The sequence below is a fragment of the Anomaloglossus baeobatrachus genome, unplaced genomic scaffold (assembly GCF_048569485.1).
Source record: "Anomaloglossus baeobatrachus isolate aAnoBae1 unplaced genomic scaffold, aAnoBae1.hap1 Scaffold_2826, whole genome shotgun sequence".
Lineage (NCBI taxonomy): Eukaryota > Metazoa > Chordata > Amphibia > Anura > Aromobatidae > Anomaloglossus > Anomaloglossus baeobatrachus.
This window is the reverse complement of record NW_027442298.1, coordinates 95,328-114,799: the sequence shown is the minus strand read 5'-3', so window position 1 is coordinate 114,799 and position 19,472 is coordinate 95,328. Positions and strand designations below refer to the sequence as shown.

Genomic DNA, 19,472 nt, shown 5'->3' with positions numbered 1-19,472 from the left:
CCGGGGGTCCAGGCTTGGACCCGCTTTTCTTCAAACTCTTTCCAAAAATGAAAAATCAGATGAGAATGCATGTGTGGATGTATGACCTCCTGAACACAAAGCGATAAACTGGTTAGATCTGGTTCTCCAGGGGGTGTATAAGCTCAGAGGGAGGAGCTACATTTTTGAGCGTAGTACTTTGTGTGTCCTCCGGAGGCAGAAGCTATACACCCAATGTCTGGGTCTCCCATAGGAACGATAAAGAAAGTAAGGCAAGTAAGAGCCAGGGATCAGCGAAGCTAAGTGGCATATAATAGGTCTCCTTTACTACAAGGAAAGATGAGGGAGAAAAAAAACGTGTTCAGAGAGTAAGGGGCACTTTGCACACTACGACATCGCAGGTGCGATGTCGGTGGGGTTAAATCGAAAGTGACGCACATCCGGCCTCGCTGTTAATATCATAGTGTGTAAAGCCTTTTTGATATGATTAACGAGCGCAAAAACGTCGTAATCGTATCACCGGTGTAGCGTCGGTCAGTTCCATGATTTGGAAATGACCGATGTTACGATGTTGTTCCTCGTTCCAGCGGCAGCACACATCGCTGTGTGTGACACCGCTGGAGCGAGGAACATCTCCTTACCTGCCTCCACCGGCTATGCGGAAGGAAGGAGGTGGGCGGGATGTTTACGTCCCGCTCATCTCCGCCCCTCCGCTTCTATTGGCCGCCTGCTGTGTGACATCACTATGACGCCGCACGACCCGCCCCCTTAATAAGGAGGCGGGTCGCCAGCCAGAGCGACGTCGCAGGGCAGGTGAGTGCATGTGAAGCTGGCGTAGCGATAATGTTCGCTACGCCAGCTATCACCATGATATCGCAGTTGCGACGGGGGCGGAGACTATCGCGCACGGCACCGCAGCATCGGCTTGCGATGTCGTAGTGTGCAAAGTTCCCCTAAGACATCAGATAAGCAAGCAGGAGATAAACACTAAGAGTATTGTCATGTGAGACTGGTTTACACAGACATTTTACATACAGACAGTTCATTAAATGGGTTGACAACTACTTCTACATCGGTGGCCTATCCTTAGGATAGGTTATCAATGTCTGATTGGGTACCAGGTGTCGGACCCTGGCCAAACTGAACAGCTGTTCTCAGTGCCGCTGGCGGACGGTAATGCTCAGTTCCGGAGCTGCCTCGTCTTCTGATAGCGGCTGCGACCGGGTACTGCACACCATCCACCTTATATTCATATTAATTGGAAGGTGGATGTGTGGTACCTGACTTCGGTCACTCTCAGAAGACGGGGCAGCTCCAGAACGGAGCTTTTCTGTCAGCACTAAGAACAGCTGATCGGCAGGGATGCCGGGTGTCAGACATCGATGACCTATTCTAAATATAGCCAACAATATAAAAATAGTGGACAACCTCTTTAATCTTACAGCATGTAAACACACAATTTTTAAAGACTGAATAACCTTTTTAACTTATTGGACCGGTTATCAAGGAAGGTGCAGACAAATTCTATCCCAAGGCTATATTTACACTGTTGAAAAGACTTCTGTTTCTATCAGAATCCATGCTGGTTCCATTACTACTGGATTGAAAAGGATCCCATTGCTATTAACTTTAATCAGGCCAGTCATCAGTGATCCACATATCCACTACTCAAAAAATTACCTCAGGGTACCCCCAAGGCTGTGATGACACCTGTTGCTCCTCATCTCCTATGCATGTCCACTTAAAGACAAAGGCTGATGTTACGCACACACCAGTCTTAAAGAGAACCTATAATGCCTATTCAATGCTAGCGATGTTAACAGCAAAATCCGACTCAAGAAAAGCAGACTCTTATTGAAAGTGAAAAACATATATATATATGTTTTTCACTTTCAATAAGAGTCTGCTCTAACGAGATGTCGTTGGGGTAACTGAATTCGTGACGCACATCCGGCCTTGTTAGCGACATCGTTGCGTGTGACACCTACAAGCGACCGCTAATGATCAGAAATACTCACCAAATCGCTGATTGTTGACACGTCGTTCATTTTCATAATATCGTTGCTAATGCAGGACGCAGGTTGTTCATCGTTCCTGAGGCAGCACACATCGCTACGTGTGACACCCCGGGAACGACGAACAGCAGCGTTCCTGAGTCATCCGGAAATGAGATGGGAGTGACATGAATGCGGCTGCTCTCCGCCCCTCCGCTTCTATTGGTGGCCTGCTGTGTGACGTCGCTGTGACGCCGCAGGAACCGCCCCCTTAAAAAAGAGGTTGTTCGTCGGCCACAGCGATGTTGCTAGGAAGGTAAGTATGTGTGACGCGTCCTAGCGATATTGTTTGCCACGAGCAGCGATTTTCCCGTGACGCACAAACGACGGGGGTGGGTGCAAGCGCTAGCAACATCACTAGCGATGTCGCAGAGTGTAACGCACCCTTTAGAGTTTGGTTGAAGACAACATCAAGGCACATGAAGATATACACAATTTTCTTTTTTTGTGTGTGACCCTATTGGGGTGTACACATAGGTCTGTATATTATCAGCAATTGTATAGGAAGTATATTAGAAATAATTGCACCAATAAGCCAATCATAAAGGTTAAATATTACTTGGTTATTCTACGAAAATAATGAAGATTATAAGGTGCCTAAAGAAACTATAAAATGACTTTGTAGTTTGCCAGGACTAAGTTAAAGAAGATTTTTTTTTACATATAAAGTGCCTAGTGCCAGAGTAATGTGCTGTTCACATAGGTACAGTAGTTATGCTTGATAATTAGGAATATATGGGATCTACATTTATATTTGCCTGCTGTTAGAGAAATACTGAATAATAGGTTGTAGCTGTGTGATGTCAAGTGGCCTAAATCTCTCGGAAACATCAAAATAGAAGAATGTGTTGCTGCCCTCTGAAGAAGCCAGTAGAGAAAAGCGCGTCAAGTGGCACAGAGTAATACATATTAAAACGGTTAATGTGAATTTTATCCATTAGGGGTGCTTCACACACAGCGAGCTCGCTGCCGAGATCGCTGCTGAGTCACGCTTTTTGTGACGCAGCAGTGACCTCATTAGCGATCTCGCTGTGTGTGACACTGAGCAGCGATCTGGCCCCTGCTGCGAGATCGCTGCTCGTTACACACAGCCCTGGTTTGTTTTCTTCAAAAGGCGCTCTCCCACTGTGACACACAGATCGCTGTGTGTGACAGCGAGAGAGCGACAAATGAAGCGAGCAGGGAGCAGGAGCCGGCGTCTGGCAGCTGCGGTAAGCTGTAACCAAGATAAACATCGGGTAACCAAGGTGGTTACCCGATATTAACCTTAGTTACCAGCCTCCGCAGCTCTCACGCTGCCTGTGCTGCCGGTTCCGGCTCTCTGCACATGTAGCTGCTGTACACATCGGGTTATTTAAGGCTGGTTTCACACTACGTTTATTTAACATCCGTCCATAACGTTTTTTTAGCGGAAAAACGGATCCAGTGCAAATGCGTTTTCACTTCAATGCATTTGCAATGGACTCGCGTCCACCTGCGTTCGCATGCGTTTGCGTGCGTTAGACACAGGATCCGTACTTTTGCGTTATTTTAACATGTTTCAAAAACGCTACTTGTAGCGTTTTTTACCTTTGTCAAAATAACGCATCTCACATGATCCTTCACATTGCGCCGCGAGCTGCAATGCATTTCAATGAGCGCTGGATCCTGCCTAGCAGAATGCGTTGAGTTGCGTTGTAACAGGATCCTGCTTTTGTACTGAGCATGCCCAGAACCAGTCTCGCGTGATCTGTCTCTCTCTCCTCCTCCCTCCCTCACCCTCTCTCTCTATCTCTGTCTTTCCCCCTTCCTCTCCTCCCTCTCTCTCCCACCTGAGAGCTGCGGACACTCGTAACCAAGGTAAATATCGGGTAACCACTTCTCTTAGTTACCCGATGTTTACGTTGGTTACGTGTGCAGGCAGCCCTGCTCCTAGCAGCTGCAGACACTCGTAACCAAGATAAATATCGGGTATCCAAGCCCGATGTTTACCTTGGTTACGAGCGTCTGCAGCTGTCAGAAGCCGGCTCCCAGTCTGGCACGTTTAGTTCCCCTCACTAAACGTGCCCCCTCACTCCCGATCACATGACTCCAATGCCCGCCCCTAAACATCCAGTGACAGGATCCTGCAAAATAACAGATGCGTTAGCATGCGTTTTTTGCTGTAAAAGCAGGATCCGCTTTTGCAGCAAAAAAACGTTCCTGACGCATGTTAAAAAAACGTAGTGTGAAACCAGCCTAACCCGATGTGTACTGTAGCTAGGAGAGCAAGGAGCCAGCGCTAAGCTAAGCGGTGTGCGCTGGTAACTAATGTAAACATCGGGTAACCATACCTGATGTTTACCTTAGTTGCCAGTGTCCGCAGCTTCCAGACGCCGGCTCCGTGCAAGCGCAGCGTCGCTTGCACGTCGCTGCTGGCTGGGGGCTCGTCACTGGTCGCTGGTGAGATCTGCCTGTTTGACAGCTCACCAGCGACCATGTAGCGATGCAGCAGCGATCCTGACCAGGTCAGATCGCTGGTCGGATCGCTGCTGCATCGCTAAAGTGTGAAGGTACCCTTAGTCTACCTTTGTATGTATGCATGATATGCCTTCATGTGCAGATAAGGGGATGCTCTAGAAGCTTTAATAGGATGCCAGGTAATACTTAACCTTTATGATTGGCTTATTGGTGCAATTATTTCTAGTATACTTCCAATACAACTGCTATGTACATACCAATGTGTACACCCAAAAGGGTCACACATACAAAAAAAAATTGTGTATGTGTATATCCACACGTCTTGATGTTGCCTTCAACCAGAGTCTCATTTTTTATTTATTTTAATCTCACATTTAATATGTTTTGTGTAATTCTCAATAAAAATACAGTATATATCTTTTAAACTTTCTATAAGAGAGTCTGCTTTTCTTGTATCGGATTTTGCTTAAAGTCGATTCTGTAATGTAACGTAGAGACCTGGCTATAATACAGATTAAAAAAGAGAATTTTGTTTACTTACCGTAAATTCTTTTTCTTATAGTTCCGACATGGGAGACCCAGACCATGGGTGTATAGCTTCTGCCTCCGGAGGACACACAAAGTACTACACTAAAAGTGTAGCTCCTCCCTCCGAGCATATACACTCCCCGGATGACAAATCCAACCAGTTTAGTGCCAAAGCTGAAGGAGGACATCCACCCATAAGTAGAGACAGAGTAAAACCCGGAATAACCGAAACCTCTGTCTACAACAACAGCCGGTGAAAACACACGGAACAAGAAAGCTGCCAACAGGCAACAGGGAGGGTGCTGGGTCTCCCATGTCGGAACTATAAGAAAAAGAATTTACGGTAAGTAAACAAAATTCTCTTTTTCTTCATCGTTCCTTATGGGAGACCCAGACCATGGGACGTCTCAAAGCAGTCCATGGGTGGGAAATAAACAGAAACTGAAAAGTAGGCAAACCTAACTTCACAAATGGGCGACAGCCGTCCGAAGGATGCGTCTGCCCAAGCTCGCATCTGCCGAAGCATGAGCATGCACTTGGTAGTGCTTCGAAAGGGTGTGCAGACTAGACCAAGTGGCAGCCTGACAGACCTGCTGAGCCGTAGCGCAAGAGGCACCGACAGCTCTGGTCGAGTGCGCCTTAATCCCCGGCGGGGGAGGCACCTGAGAACATTGGTAGGCATCGGATATGGCCGACCTAATCCAACGAGCTAGGGTCGGTTTAGAAGCCGAGAGACCCTTGCGCTGACCTGTGGTCAGCACAAAAAGAGAGGTGCACAGCCTAAAAAACAGCGGTGCGTGACACATAGATCCGGAGCATCCGCACCAAATCTAAAGCATGCAACGCTTTCTCAAAGCGATGCACAGGGGCCTAACGAAGGGAAGACAATGAAATGTCCTGGTTAAGGTGGAAAGGAGACACCACCTTAGGGAGAAGGCCCGGAGTCGGACGGAGAACCACCTTGTCTTGGTGAAAAAAAACAAAAAAGGGTGACTCCGAAGAGAGCACAGTCAAATCAGAGACTCTCCTGAGAGAAATTATGGCCACCAGAAAGACCACTTTCTGTGAAAGACGAAACAACGAAACCTCCCTAAGAGGCTCAAAGGGGGGTTTCTGTAAGGCCATGAGGACCAGATTAAGGTCTCAGGGATCCAGAGACCGCCGGTAAGGCGGAATGATGTGAGATGCGCCCTGCATGAAGGTGCGCACCTGGGCCAGCCGGGCGATACGCCGCTGGAACAACGCTGACAGAGCCGAGACCTGTCCCTTGAGGGAATTGAGGGACAGTCCTAGCTGCAGGCCGGACTGTAGAAAGGACAGGATGGTCGGCAAGGAAAAAAACGGCCAAGGAGCATGGCCGGAAGAACGACACCAGGACAGGAAAATTCTCCAAGTCCTGTGGTAAATCCTGGCCGAGGAAGACTTCCGAGCCTGAGTCATAGTGAAGATGACCTCGGAAGGAATGCCTGAAGCCGTAAGGATTCAGGGCTCAAGAGCCACGCCGTTAATCTGAGAGCCGCAGAATTCTGGCGGAAAACGGACCCTCTGAGAGAAGGTCTGGCCGGTCCGGGAGATGCCACAGCACCTCTACGGACAGACGGAGCAGGTCTGGGAACCAAGCTCGCCTGGGCCAGTCTGGGGCGATGAGTACGACCCGACGGCCCTCCATTCTGATCTTGCGCAGGACTCTGGGCAAGAGAGCTAGAGGGGGAAACACGTAGGCCAGACGGAACTGGGACCAATCTGGAACCAGCGCGTCCGCTGCCAAGGCCTGAGGATCGTGGGAGCGAGCCACGTAAACCGGGACCTTGTTGGTGTGCCGGGATGCCATTAGATCCACTTCCAGAGTGCCCCGCCTGCTAAATTGACCGGAACACTGCCGGATGCAGGGCCCACTCGCCGCTGTCTACGGTTTGACGGCTGAGAAAATCTGCCTCCCAGTTTTCTACGCCTGGGATGTGGACTGCGGAGGACTTGGAGTCCTCCGTCCACTGAAGGATACGTTGAACTTCCAACATTGCTAGGCGGCTGCGAGTCCTAGGAGTACAGCCCTGACTTCCAGCACATTGATCGAGAGGGCTGATTCGGACGGAGTCCAAGTGCCCTGTGCTCGGTGGTGGAGAAACACTGCTCCCCAGCCGGATAGACTGGCATCCGTGGTGAGAATCACCCAGGACGGGGCCAGAAAGGAGCATCCCTGGGACAGAGAGAGAGGCCGAAGCCACCACTTAAAGAGAGCTCCTGGTCTGTGGCGACAGAGCCACCAGCCTGTGCAAGGAAGAGGTCCCTTGTCCCAACAGCGGAGAATGTCCAGCTGCAGGGGACGCAGATGGAACTGGCAAAGGGAACCGCTTCCATTGACGCCACCATCTGACCTAGCACCGGCATGAGGTGCCTGATGGAATGACGGCGGAGCCTCAGCAGAGAGCGAACCGCCAGATGAAGGGACTGCTGTTTGACTAAGGGCAGCTTCACAAGTGCCAGCAGAGTCTCGAATTGCATCCCTAGGTACGTAAGTTCCTGGGTCGGGGTCAGAGTGGACTTGCAAGCGTGGCGAGAGTGAGCGAGACACTCCGCTGAGAGTGAGCGAGACACTCCGCTGAGAGTGAGCGAGACACTCCGCTGAGAGTGAGCGAGACACTCCGCTGAGAGTGAGCGAGACACTCCGCTGAGAGTGAGCGAGACACTCCGCTGAGAGTGAGCGAGACACTCCGCTGAGAGTGAGCGAGACACTCCGCTGAGAGTGAGCGAGACACTCCGCTGAGAGTGAGCGAGACACTCCGCTGAGAGTGAGCGAGACACTCCGCTGAGAGTGAGCGAGACACTCCGCTGAGAGTGAGCGAGACACTCCGCTGAGAGTGAGCGAGACACTCCGCTGAGAGTGAGCGAGACACTCCGCTGAGAGTGAGCGAGACACTCCGCTGACAGTCTGCACTGGATGAAGCCCTGACTAGAAGGTCGTCCAGGTAAGGAATCACTACCAACCCCTGGAGGAGCAGAACCGCAACCACTGCTGCCTTGACCTTGGTGAATACACGAGGGGCCGTGGCTAACCCAAAGGGGAGAGCCACGAATTGGAAATGTTCCTCTCCAATTACAAAACGTAGCCAACGCTGGTGTGAAACTGCGATTGGCACATGCAGATAGACATCTCTGATGTCGATGGATGCTAAGAAATCTCCTTGGGTCATTGACTGATCGCAGAGATTCCATGCAAAATTGCCGCACCTGAACATGCTTGTTGAGAAGCTTGAGATCCAGGTTGGAAAGCACCGTCCTTTTCGGGGACTAGGAAGAGATTTGAGTAGAAATCTCAGAACCGTACCCAGTCGGGAACTGGTACAATTACTCCATTGGCCTGCAAGAATGCCACGGCCTGTGAGAAGGCGGCGGCCTTGGAGCAGGGGGGAGTTGACAGAAAAAATCTGTTTGGCGGGCTTCTATTCTGTAGCCGTGGGAGATGGTAACCCACACCCACTGATCGAAGACGTGTTGAAACCACACGTCGCCCAAGAGGGAGAGCCTGCCACCGACCAAGGACGTTACTGGCGCGGAGGAACGAAACCTCGACTGGTTCCTGCCCTGGACAGGTTTCCTGGGTTGTGGCATGGAAGTACTCTTCCTGCCAAAAGCTTCCTTAATAATTTCATCCAGTTGTTCACCGAATAGACTGGTCCCAGCAAAAGGGAGTCCAGCAAGGAACTTCTTAAGAAGCATCTGCCTTCCACTCTCAAAGCCACAGGAACCTGCGGATAGCGAGGGAAGTAGCCGAGGCCACCGCAGTGCGGTGACAGTCTCCAGCATGGCAGACATGGCATAGGATGAAAAGACTGAAGCCTGGAAGTTAAGTCGGGCATAAAGTCCCTGGTGAGGGAATGCATCTCCTCCCGAGAAGCAGAGATGGCTTTGAGAGCCCGCACTGCTGCAAAAGATGGGAAGAACGAGGCCCCTGCCGCCTCATATATAGATTTGGCCAGAAGGACAACCTGGCGGACAGTGGAATCCTTAGAGAGGTGCCGTCAGCCACTGATACAACTGTCCGGGCTGAAGTCTAGACACCGAAGGGTCCACCCTTGGTGAATGAGCCCACTCCTTGACCACCACTGGTGGAAGGGGGAAACAGTCATCAGAACCACGCTTTGGGAAGCGTCTGTCAGGACAGGCTCTGGGCTTGGTCACAGTGACCTGAAAGCTGGAGTGGATAAGGAACACACTCCTTGTTCTCTTAGGCAAGGTATACTGATGCTTTTCTGCCAGAGAGGGGTGCTCCCCTGATACAGGCGGATTGAGGTCCAGTACAAATATAATGGACGCAATCAAATCATTAGCATCTGCGTCACTTTCGGACAGATCAATGGGGTACATGGAGAAGCATCCGAGCCCCCAGTAAAGGCATCCTCCTTGTCTTGCGAGTCAGCTCGTGAACCAGAGCCGCGGGGCGAGGAGGGAAAGGGGACCCTGCGTCTCCATTTTAGGAGGACGGGGTCTGAGACCAGATGAAGAATCCTCTGTGAGCTTTGCTGAGCGAGCCGCAGCAGCAGAAGCGCCCTGAGAAGGGGGCTGATGCATGCTCAGCAGTGTCCGGGACAGCAGTCCCCTGGAGAGAGGGATTCTTCCCAAGCTTGGGGTTCAGCCACCGGAGCCGGAGCAGCCGGAGGGACCACTGGGGATGAGCCTCCAGGCTGAGGCACCACTATGTTAGAGCAGGCATCACAATGTGGTTATGTGCTCGGTACAGGCAGTACGAGCCTACATGCAGTGCATATTAAGAACAGCCTTGCAGCCCTGCTCTGATATGAGACATGCTGCAGAAGTGGGGGCTCTGTCCAGAATGACCCCCAGCAGAGTATATAAACAGAGTATATAAGCAGCTGCACAACCGGAGGTTGTGGCTGCCAGACCGTTTAACATAGGCACATCTCTGTGCCCTCCAGATCCCCCAGAAGTGGGGGCTCTGTCCCAGGCCCCCATTTGTCACAATGTGTTATGCAGACATTGAGAACGCTGAGAAAATGGCGTCCGCAGCGAGGAGAGGGGGCGGGGCCTACTCTGAGAGCAGGACGGAGAGCAAATGAGGCATACAGGGGAGGGAATCTTTCCTCAGTGAGGAGTATCCCTTCCCTGTGCTGAACCGCCGCTGGGCGGAGCCACACTGTCCCCTGCACTGACTGACATGCAGGGGTAGAGAATCGAAACTAGGCCTCAGGCGAAGCCGGGGCCTAGATTTAAACATGCGGCCAGCGTGCAGGCACCATCGGCGCGGTTCTCCAGTGAAAACTGGAGAACCGGCCGGAAATGTTACACAGTTATAGAACACACTCTCCCCAATATATAAAGTACAAGGGACCCCTGGAAGACCACCGTCTGTGGTAATAACGTCTCAGTACTTAGCTTGTGAGACGCAGGTGCCAGGTCCCTGGGGGGGTCATCGCTCCGTCCGGCAGGCCTGAAAGGGCTGCGGATGGAGACCGGTCTCCTGCAAAGCAGTGAGAACCGTGATGGCTCTCACTTCAAGCCAGAGCCTCAGGGGATGGTGAAGGAGCGCGGCATGAAAGGGCTCCAGCCCTGAAATCTCTATAAGCTATGAAATCTCTGAAATCACAGCAAGGTTAACAAAACACACTCCCCCCTCAATAAATGTACAAGGGACCCCTGAATAACGTCTCAATACTTAGCTTATGAGACGCAGGGCCATGTCCCTGGGGGGGGTGATCGCTCCGTCCGTCAGGGTCCTGAAAGGGCTGCGGATGGAGACCGGTCTCCTGCAAAGCAGAGAGAACCGTGATGGCTCCCACTTCAAGCCAGAGCCTCAGGGGATGGTGAAGGAGCGCGGCATGTGAAGGCTCCAGCCTTGTAACATCAACCTTAACAGCACCGCCGACACAGTGGGGTGAGAAGGGACATGCCGGGAGTCCAGATTGGACCCGCTTTTCTTCCAAATCTTTGAAATCAAAAATCAGGAGGATGCATGTGTGTGTGTGACCTCCTGAACACAAAGCATTGAACTGGTTGGATTTGTCATCCGGGGAGTGTATATGCTCGGAGGGAGGAGCTACACTTTTAGTGTAGTACTTTGTGTGTCCTCCGGAGGCAGAAGCTATACACCCATGGTCTGGGTCTCCCATAAGGAACGATGAAGAAATAAATAGATACTTTTGGTGAAGAAATCCACTTTGTGGTTCTTCTTTAATCACTATTTGAAGTTTTCTGTTAATTAGATTTCAGTGCACAGTGTACTGAGTCTTCTCCTCCCTGTTTCTGATTCCTCAGACCCTACGACTGCCTCCGTCTGTGAATGACCTGCCTCCTCTGTATGAAATCTCAGCAGTGACCGGTCATTCATAGACCAGAGGCAAGCAGAGGGGCTGAGGAATCACAGACAGGGAGGAGAAGAATAAGTGCACTGTTTACCAAAATCTAATCAACAGAAAACTTCAAATGGTGATTAAAGTAGAACAACAAAGTGGATTTCTTCACCAAAGGTATGAATTTGATCAGTACTACGCCAATACAGCAATGCGTTTACTTTTCGTTACAAAATCGTGCTGACAGGTTATCTTTAACCCCTTCACGACCATGGACGGAAAGATCCGTCCTTGTGCCCTGGGCCTTAACGACTAAGGACGGATCTTTCCGTCATGGCGGAATCGCGGCACCGGAGCCTCCGGTGACTGCAATATGTTAACAAAAAACGCAGATTCGGGGAGGAGGGGGACCTGTTCCTGACCTTAGGAGGGGTGGTGCCTCCTCCCCGGACCTACGGAGGCTGTGATTGGCTGACGAACGCCGCTCAACCAATCACAGCCACTGTAATGTTCCAGCCATTTAAAATGACTGAAACATTGAAATCCAGCCCTGGCCAGTGCAGCTGTAGCACTGGCCATTGGCTGGAGCTGGGTGACCTCACTGGATCACCCTCCCCCAGCTCCAATGCTCTGATTGGAGAAATCGGTCACAAGGCCGATCTCTCCAATCACAGTGGAGCTGTTGCCGGTGACCGCCCCCATCAGCTTCACTTGTCCCTGCAGCACGCCAGCACACTGAGAACAGTGAGTGTACACAGTGCAATGGCAGGGCGACAAGCTCCGGTCCCATGCTGTTATGAGACCGCAGCATGGGACCCGGAAGTTGCCGCGCTGCCATTGCACTGTACGAAAAGCGTCCCGATCCGCCGCCGCTGCCCTCTGCCACCTGTCTACCCGATCTCCTGCCCGCACCCTCATCCCCACACCTCCCGATCCGCTGCCGCCGCCGCCCTCCATCTGCCACAGTGCCACCGCTCCCCCCAATCTGCTGCCCGGCCCCTCACCTCCGTGCAGCAGATCGGAGGGAGCGGTGGCACTATGACAGATGGAGGAGGACAGGGATCGTGCACCCTGTCCTCCTCCATCTGTCATAGTTCCACCGCTCCCTCCGATCTGCTGCCCGGCCCCTCCCCCTCGTGATCGGTGCCCGCCCCCTCCCCTCCGTGATGTGCTGCTTGCCCCCTCCCCTCCCCTCCGTGATGTGCTGCTCGCCCACTCCCCTCCCCTCCGTGATGTGCTGCTCGCCCCCTCCCCTCCCCTCCGTGATGTGCTGCTCGCCCCCTCCCCTCCCCTCCGTGATGTGCTGCTCGCCCCCTCCCCTCCGTGATGTGCTGCTCGCCCCCTCCCCTCCGTGATGTGCTGCTCGCCCCCTCCCCTCCCCTCCGTGATGTGCTGCTCGCCCCCTCCCCTCCATGATGTGCTGCTCGCCCCCTCCCCTCCCCTCTGTGATGTGCTGCTCACCCCCTCCCCTCCGTGATGTGCTGCTCGCCCCCTCCCCTCCGTGATGTGCTGCTCGCCCCCTCCCCTCCCCTCCGTGATGTGCTGCTCGCCCCCTCCCCTCCCCTCCGTGATGTGCTGCTCGCCCCCTCCCCTCCGTGATGTGCTGCTCGCCCCCTCCCCTCCCCTCCGTGATGTGCTGCTCGCCCCCTCCCCTCCCCTCCGTGATGTGCTGCTCGCCCCCTCCCCTCCGTGATGTGCTGCTCGCCCCCTCCCCTCCCCTCCGTGATGTGCTGCTCGCCCCCTCCCCTCCCCTCCGTGATGTGCTGCTCGCCCCCTCCCCTCCCCTCCGTGATGTGCTGCTCGCCCCCTCCCCTCCCCTCCGTGATGTGCTGCTCGCCCCCTCCCCTCCCCTCCGTGATGTGCTGCTCGCCCCCTCCCCTCCCCTCCGTGATGTGCTGCTCGCCCCCTCCCCTCCGTGATGTGCTGCTCGCCCCCTCCCCTCCCCTCCGTGATGTGCTGCTCGCCCCCTCCCCTCCGTGATGTGCTGCTCGCCCCCTCCCCTCCCCTCCGTGATGTGCTGCTCGCCCCCTCCCCTACGTGATGTGCTGCACGCTCCCCCCACCTCTCACCCCCGTGGTCAGCTACCCGCCCCCTCCCCTGTCACCGCCGTGATGTGCGCTCCCTCCCCTGTCACCGCCGTGATGTGCGCTCCCTCCCCTGTCACCGCCGTGATGTGCGCTCCCTCCCCTGTCACCCTCGTGATCTGCTGTCCACTCTCCCTCCACCTCTCACCCCCGTGATCTGCGCTCTGCTCACCTGTCTCCCCCGTGATCTGCGCGCTCTCACCTCTCACCCCCGTGATCTGTGCTCTGCTCACCTGTCACCCCGTGATCTGTGCTCCCTCACCTGTCACCCCCGTGATCTGTGCTCTCCCTCACCTCTCACCCCCGTGATCTGTGCTCTGCTCACCTGTCTCCTCCGTGATCTGTGCTCTGCTCACCTGTCTCCTCCGTGATCTGCGCTGCGCTCCCTCCCCCACCTCTCACCCTCCCCGATCTGCTGCCTCCTTCATCTCCTGTGATCCAGCTGCCTAGATCCATCCTGTAGGGTAACTATCCCCAATCTCACCTCCCACTCCCCTTCCCACCCATCCCCCCCACCCGCTCCCTCCCCCCATCCTCTGCCGCTCCTGCATCCACTGCGCCCTCTCCCATCCGCCCCCACCCTATCCCAGCCGCCGTCTCACAATCACAGATGCTCCCTTTAGATGCCGCTGCCCCCCCATCTGCTGCCCCCTCCCCCCCATCTTCCGCTGGTTTTTTTTTTCTATGCCATGGGGGTCTAGTTTCCAAAATGGGGTCACATGTGGGGGAGCTCCACTGTTTCGGCACCTCAGGGGGTCTCCAAACGCAACATGGAATACGCTAATTATCCCAGACAATTTTGCGTTTGAAACGTCAAATGACGCTCCTTGCCTTCCGAGCCCTGCTGTGCGCCCAAACATTTGAGTTCCACCACATATGAGGTATCTGCGTACTCAGGAGAAATTGCACAATACAGTTTATGGTGCAATTTTTCCTGATACCCTTGTGAAAAAAAAAGCTACCTGGTTGAAGTAACAATTTTGTGGTAAAAAGTTTTTTTTTTATTTTCACGGCTCAACTCTATTAACTTTTGTGAAGCCCCCAGAGGCTCAAAGTGCTCAATAAACATCTAGATAAATTCCATGAGGGGTCTAGTTTCCAAAATGGGGTCACATGTGGGGGAGCTCCACTGTTTCGGCACCTCAGGGGCTCTCCAAACGCAACATGGTGCGGCTAACGATTCCAGCTAATTTTCTGTTCAAAAAAGTCAAATGGCGCTCCTTCCCTTCCGAGTCCTGCCGTGCGCCCAAACAGTGGTTTTTCGCCACATATGAGGTATCTGCGTGTTCAGTAGAAATTGCCCAACAAATTTTGGGGGTTCATTTAATCCTTCTACCCTTGTGAATATGCAATATTTGAGGCTAAATTAACATTTTTGTTGCAAAAAGTAAAATGTTCATTTTTTCTTTCCACATTGCTTTAGTTACTGTGAAGCACCTGAAGGGTTAATAACCTTCTTGAATGTGGTTTTGAGTAGCCTGAGGGGTGCTGTTTTTGGAATGGTGTCACTTTTGGGTGTTCTGTGTCATGTAGACCTTTCAAAATTGCTTCAAATGTGATGTGGTCCCTAAAAAAAGTGGCTTTGTAAATTTTGTTGTAAAAATGAGAAATTGCTCATAAACTTTGAACCCCTATAACTTCCTTAAATTTTTTTTTTTTTTCCCAAAAATGTTCTGATGTAAAATAGACATGTGGGAAATGTTATTTATTAATTATTTTGTGTCATATGTCTCGTTGGTTTTAGAGCATAAAAATTCAAAGTTTGAAAATTACAAAATTTTCAAAATTTTCGCGAAATTTCCATTTTTTTCACAAAGAAATGCAAAAAATATCGGCCTAAATTTACCACTAACATGAAGCCCAATATGTCACGAAAAAACAATCTCAGAATCACCGGGATCCTCTGAAGCGTTCCAGAGTTATAACCTCATAAAGTGACACTGGTCAGAATTGCAAAAAATGGCCTGGTCTTTAGGGTCAAAATAGGCTTGGGGCTGAAGGGGTTAATGAATGAGGCTGCTGGTGAACAATGCACCTTATTCACTCAGAGGTGCATTCCACTTAAAGAGTTTAATTACTTTTCATGAATATGACGGTCTGGCATACTCACGCCCTGTCCCGCCCGTGCTCTACCCTCTTTGGCATATCTGGTCAGGACTGGTGTGAAAACACCCAATATTGCAATATTTTTGCGTAATTTTAGAGTTGCGCAAAAATATTCAGAGTTGCACAAAAATATTGTGACTTACTAGAGTGTTGTATGTCAAAATTATTGTAATAAAAGTGTTTAATACCAACAAGCCACTTTTATCCACGCTTATGCAAAAATTCATCATAGTAAGAAGAATAATACAGGGCATTTATATGGTACTTACAATTATGGCAAAAATTTAGTAGCAGAAAATTAGTATAATTGCATTGAAAAGGTTGTCTCCTCGTCTTAGTGCATGAGAGATAAAAAGATGATGAGAAATTAGTGTTAGGCCGGGGCCACACGGGGCACTAGTGTGATGCTCGCATGACACTCTGCTTGCTCTGGCAGCACAGCAGGAGCAGAGTGTCATGCTAGTATCCCTGCGACTGCGGTCCGACTGTGCGAGCGGACCTCAGCTGCGGGGGGCAGGCCGGCACTGACGAGAGGCAGGCTGGCACTGAGGAGGGGCGGGCCAGCGCTGCAGAGGGGCGGGCCGGCTCTGAGGAGGGAGGGGAGGGAGGGATTTCTCTCCGTCTCTCCTCCGTAGCCGGCTATTGCGATTCTCGCTCTGCACGCGCGGTACACCAGTGTACCGCGAGTGCAGTGCGATTTTTCTCTCGCCCCATTCACTTGAATGGGTGAGAGAAAAGAGTCTCGCATTGCACCCGCAGCATGCTGCGATTGTTTTCTCGGTCCGATTAGGGCTGAGAAAATAATCGCTCATGTGTGCTGACACAGGCTAAAATTGGTCCGAGTGGAATGCGATGTTTTATCGCACCCCACTAGCACCAATTTTCTCGCCGTGTGGCTTAGGCCTAAGTGTTTCCTTCCCTGCTGTATAATAAGGCTATGTGCCCACGCTAGAATGTCCCTGCGGATTTTTTTGCCTGAAAATCCGCGACTTTCGCGGCAAATCCGCACCCGCGGATTTGCCGCGGATTTTTTTTTTTTTCCCCATTCAAAGCCAAAAATCCGCACCAAATCTGCACCAAACAATTGACATGCTGCAGATTTTTCCGGATCAAAATCCGCGGCAAATCCGCCGCGGAAAAATCCACAGCATGGGCACAGCATTTCCAAAATGCCATTGAAATGGCTTGGAAGTGCTGCTGCTGCAGATTTTCGGCAAATCCGCGGTAAATCCGCGGCAAAATCCGCGGTAAATCCGCGGTAAATCCTGTAGCGTGGGCACATAGCCTAAGTATACTTTGGATGACTAAAATACAGGATTACCCACTCCAATCCAAGATGTAAAATTGGGAAAACTTGTGTTATCATGAAATGATGTATTACCTGTATAGTCTCCAGCGTGTGTTTAGGTCCAGATTCCATAATTCTGTAATCTGGTCTACCTCTGCTTCTGTCATTGCTTCTAATTTTCGCAGCTCATTCTTCACCCTTTGCTTTCTCCTTTTTTTCTGTTCTCGTGACATCTTGACAGAAAATGTTTTGATTAAAAACAATTTGTTGTTATTGCTCTCAATATATTGTTGATTTTGAGCATACTTACTTCCCAATTCTCCCCAGAGTCCTGTGTGCCTTCTGCTTCCTTGCTGTCTAATGACATTGCTTGTACAAGGTGCGCCAACTCATTTTTCTCAGTCTTCTTGTCCCTTCTTCTGAGTTTTCCATCTTCATTGTGATCATCATCAAGCATACGTTCATTCTCAATTAAGTCAGCCTCTTCTTGGATATCAATCAGATCCTCTTCTGGTTCCTCATCAATTTCATCAGGCTCTGGTGGTTCTAAAAGAATATTAGACATTTTAGTTTTTACTTTGAAGTTTGTAGATAATCACTGTTAAACTGGGTTTCTGTAGGCCCACCAAAGCATATGACTCTTAGGGTCCATTGGGCCCACCCCTGAAGCAAATGACTCGAGTCGATTCATCATCTATTTCCAAAAGTCATTGATTGGCAAGTTTCATTCTCTATGCCAATCCGAGTGAGTCGCTGCCCACAATTCATAAACATATTTTTTTAGATATCTTATGCAACTTTTTTTTAGATATCTTATGCAACTTTTTTTTAGATATCTTATGCAACTGTTCTTGGTATCTCCTGTAGGAAGTCCTAGGGACTCTGTGTAGTTGTTCCTTTAAATACAATAGATACACTGTCCTTCAATAAACAAAGTGGTTTGGCTACTTAGGAATAATGAAAAAAATGCAGATAGACATCAGTAACAGCTCAACTAAGGGGTACTTCTCACATAGCGAGATCGCTGCTGAGGCACAGGTTTTGTGACGTACCAGTGACCTCATCAGCGATCTCGCTGTGTGTGACACTAAGCAGCGACCTGGCACCTGCTGTGAAATCGCTGATCGTTACACACTGTTCTGGTTCATTTTTTGCTCGTTTGTCTCCCGCTGTGCAACACACATTGCTGTGTTTGACGGCGGGAGACCAACGAGCACCAACTCTGTAAGCAGTGTACACTGGTAACCAAGGTAAATATCGGGTAACTAAGCAAAGCGCTTTGCTTGGTTACCTGATATTTACCATGGCTACGTGTGCAGGGAGCCAGTGCTAAGTGGTGTACGCTGGTAACCAAGGTAAATATCGGGTAACCAAGCAAAGCGCTTTGCTTAGTTACCCGATATTTACCTTGGTTACCAAGCGCAGAGTCGCTGGTGGCTGGTCGCTGGTGAGATCTGACTGTTTGACAGCTCACCAGCGACCCTGTAGCGACTCACCAGCGATCCTGACAAAGTCGTATCGTGGTCGGAATCGCTGGTACGTCGTTTAGTGAGACGGTACCATAAGTTTGACTCACTTGAAGGCAATGAGATAGATTATTAAAATGTCTCTTTAAGAGGCAATAAACCTGAACAGAGATGGAAAGTTGCACTTGCCACAATCAGTTGGCAAACACTTCAGCAGCACTTCCATCACATAGTCAGAATCTCTCTATGTCCTTCAACTGGACCACAGTGCAGATCAAAGACCATTCTTATTGTCACCTCTCTTGGCAGCTGTACTCCACAGTAGCTTTTGTTTGGCAGCTTGCTTACTTGTGGCATACTCACAAAGTTACCACATAACAATCCATCATACACAGACACTTGTGTCTTTCTCAAACACTTCTCATTTGTCAAACCTCACAGTCAGATCAGAAATAAGCCTCGCCATCCATAAAACAAGTCTTTATTAGGTACACATTAAAAGTCCAGGCAGGGTTGCATACCGAGGACGCACAGACTACAGCAGTTTCGCGTGTCAATCACGCTTTTACAGGTTTTCATATAAGGCTACGAACACACATCCGGCTTTTCTCACGTTTGTCGGATCCTGCCCGCTCCCGTACAGTGTATACAGTACAGTAGCTGCGTGTCAAGCTCCGGTCACTGTCATGTGACCGGAGCATGTGACCAGGAAGTTGCAGCGCTGCCACTGTACTGTATACACTTTACGGGAGCGCGCCGGATCCGACAAACGTGAGAAAAGCCGGATGTGTGTTCGTAGCCTAACCCGTACCCACATATTGGGAAGTGAACACTTACTCTAAAGAGGTTTAAACACTTTCTGGAAAGTGGATTCCAAACGCTTTAAAATGCCTAAAGAAGGGAATTTTGTTTACTTACCGTAAATTCCTTTTCTTCTAGCTCCAATTGGGAGACCCAGACAATTGGGTGTATAGCTACTGCCTCCGGAGGCCACACAAAGCATTACACTTAAAAGTGTAAGGCCCCTCCCCTTCTGCCTATACACCCCCCGTGGGATCACGGGTTCCTCAGTTTTAGTGCCAAAGCAAGAAGGAGGAAAGCCAATAACCGGTTTAAGAACAAATTCAATCCGAAGGAACATCGGAGAACCGAAACCAGTCAACATGAACAACATGTGTACCCGAACCAACAAAAATCCCTAAGCAAACAGGGCGGGTGCTGGG

General features: G+C 50.9%; 1 protein-coding gene across 1 annotated transcript in view; it reads right to left on the bottom strand.

Annotated features, from left to right (window-relative positions):
* Positions 1 to 19,472, bottom strand: part of LOC142266238 (NFX1-type zinc finger-containing protein 1-like) — a 62,261-nt gene that overhangs the window by 20,627 nt on the left and 22,162 nt on the right. Inside the window, 2 exon segments of the mRNA XM_075332305.1 lie at positions 16,877 to 17,016; positions 17,094 to 17,329. Coding sequence (XP_075188420.1) covers positions 16,877 to 17,016; positions 17,094 to 17,329 — 376 coding nt within the window.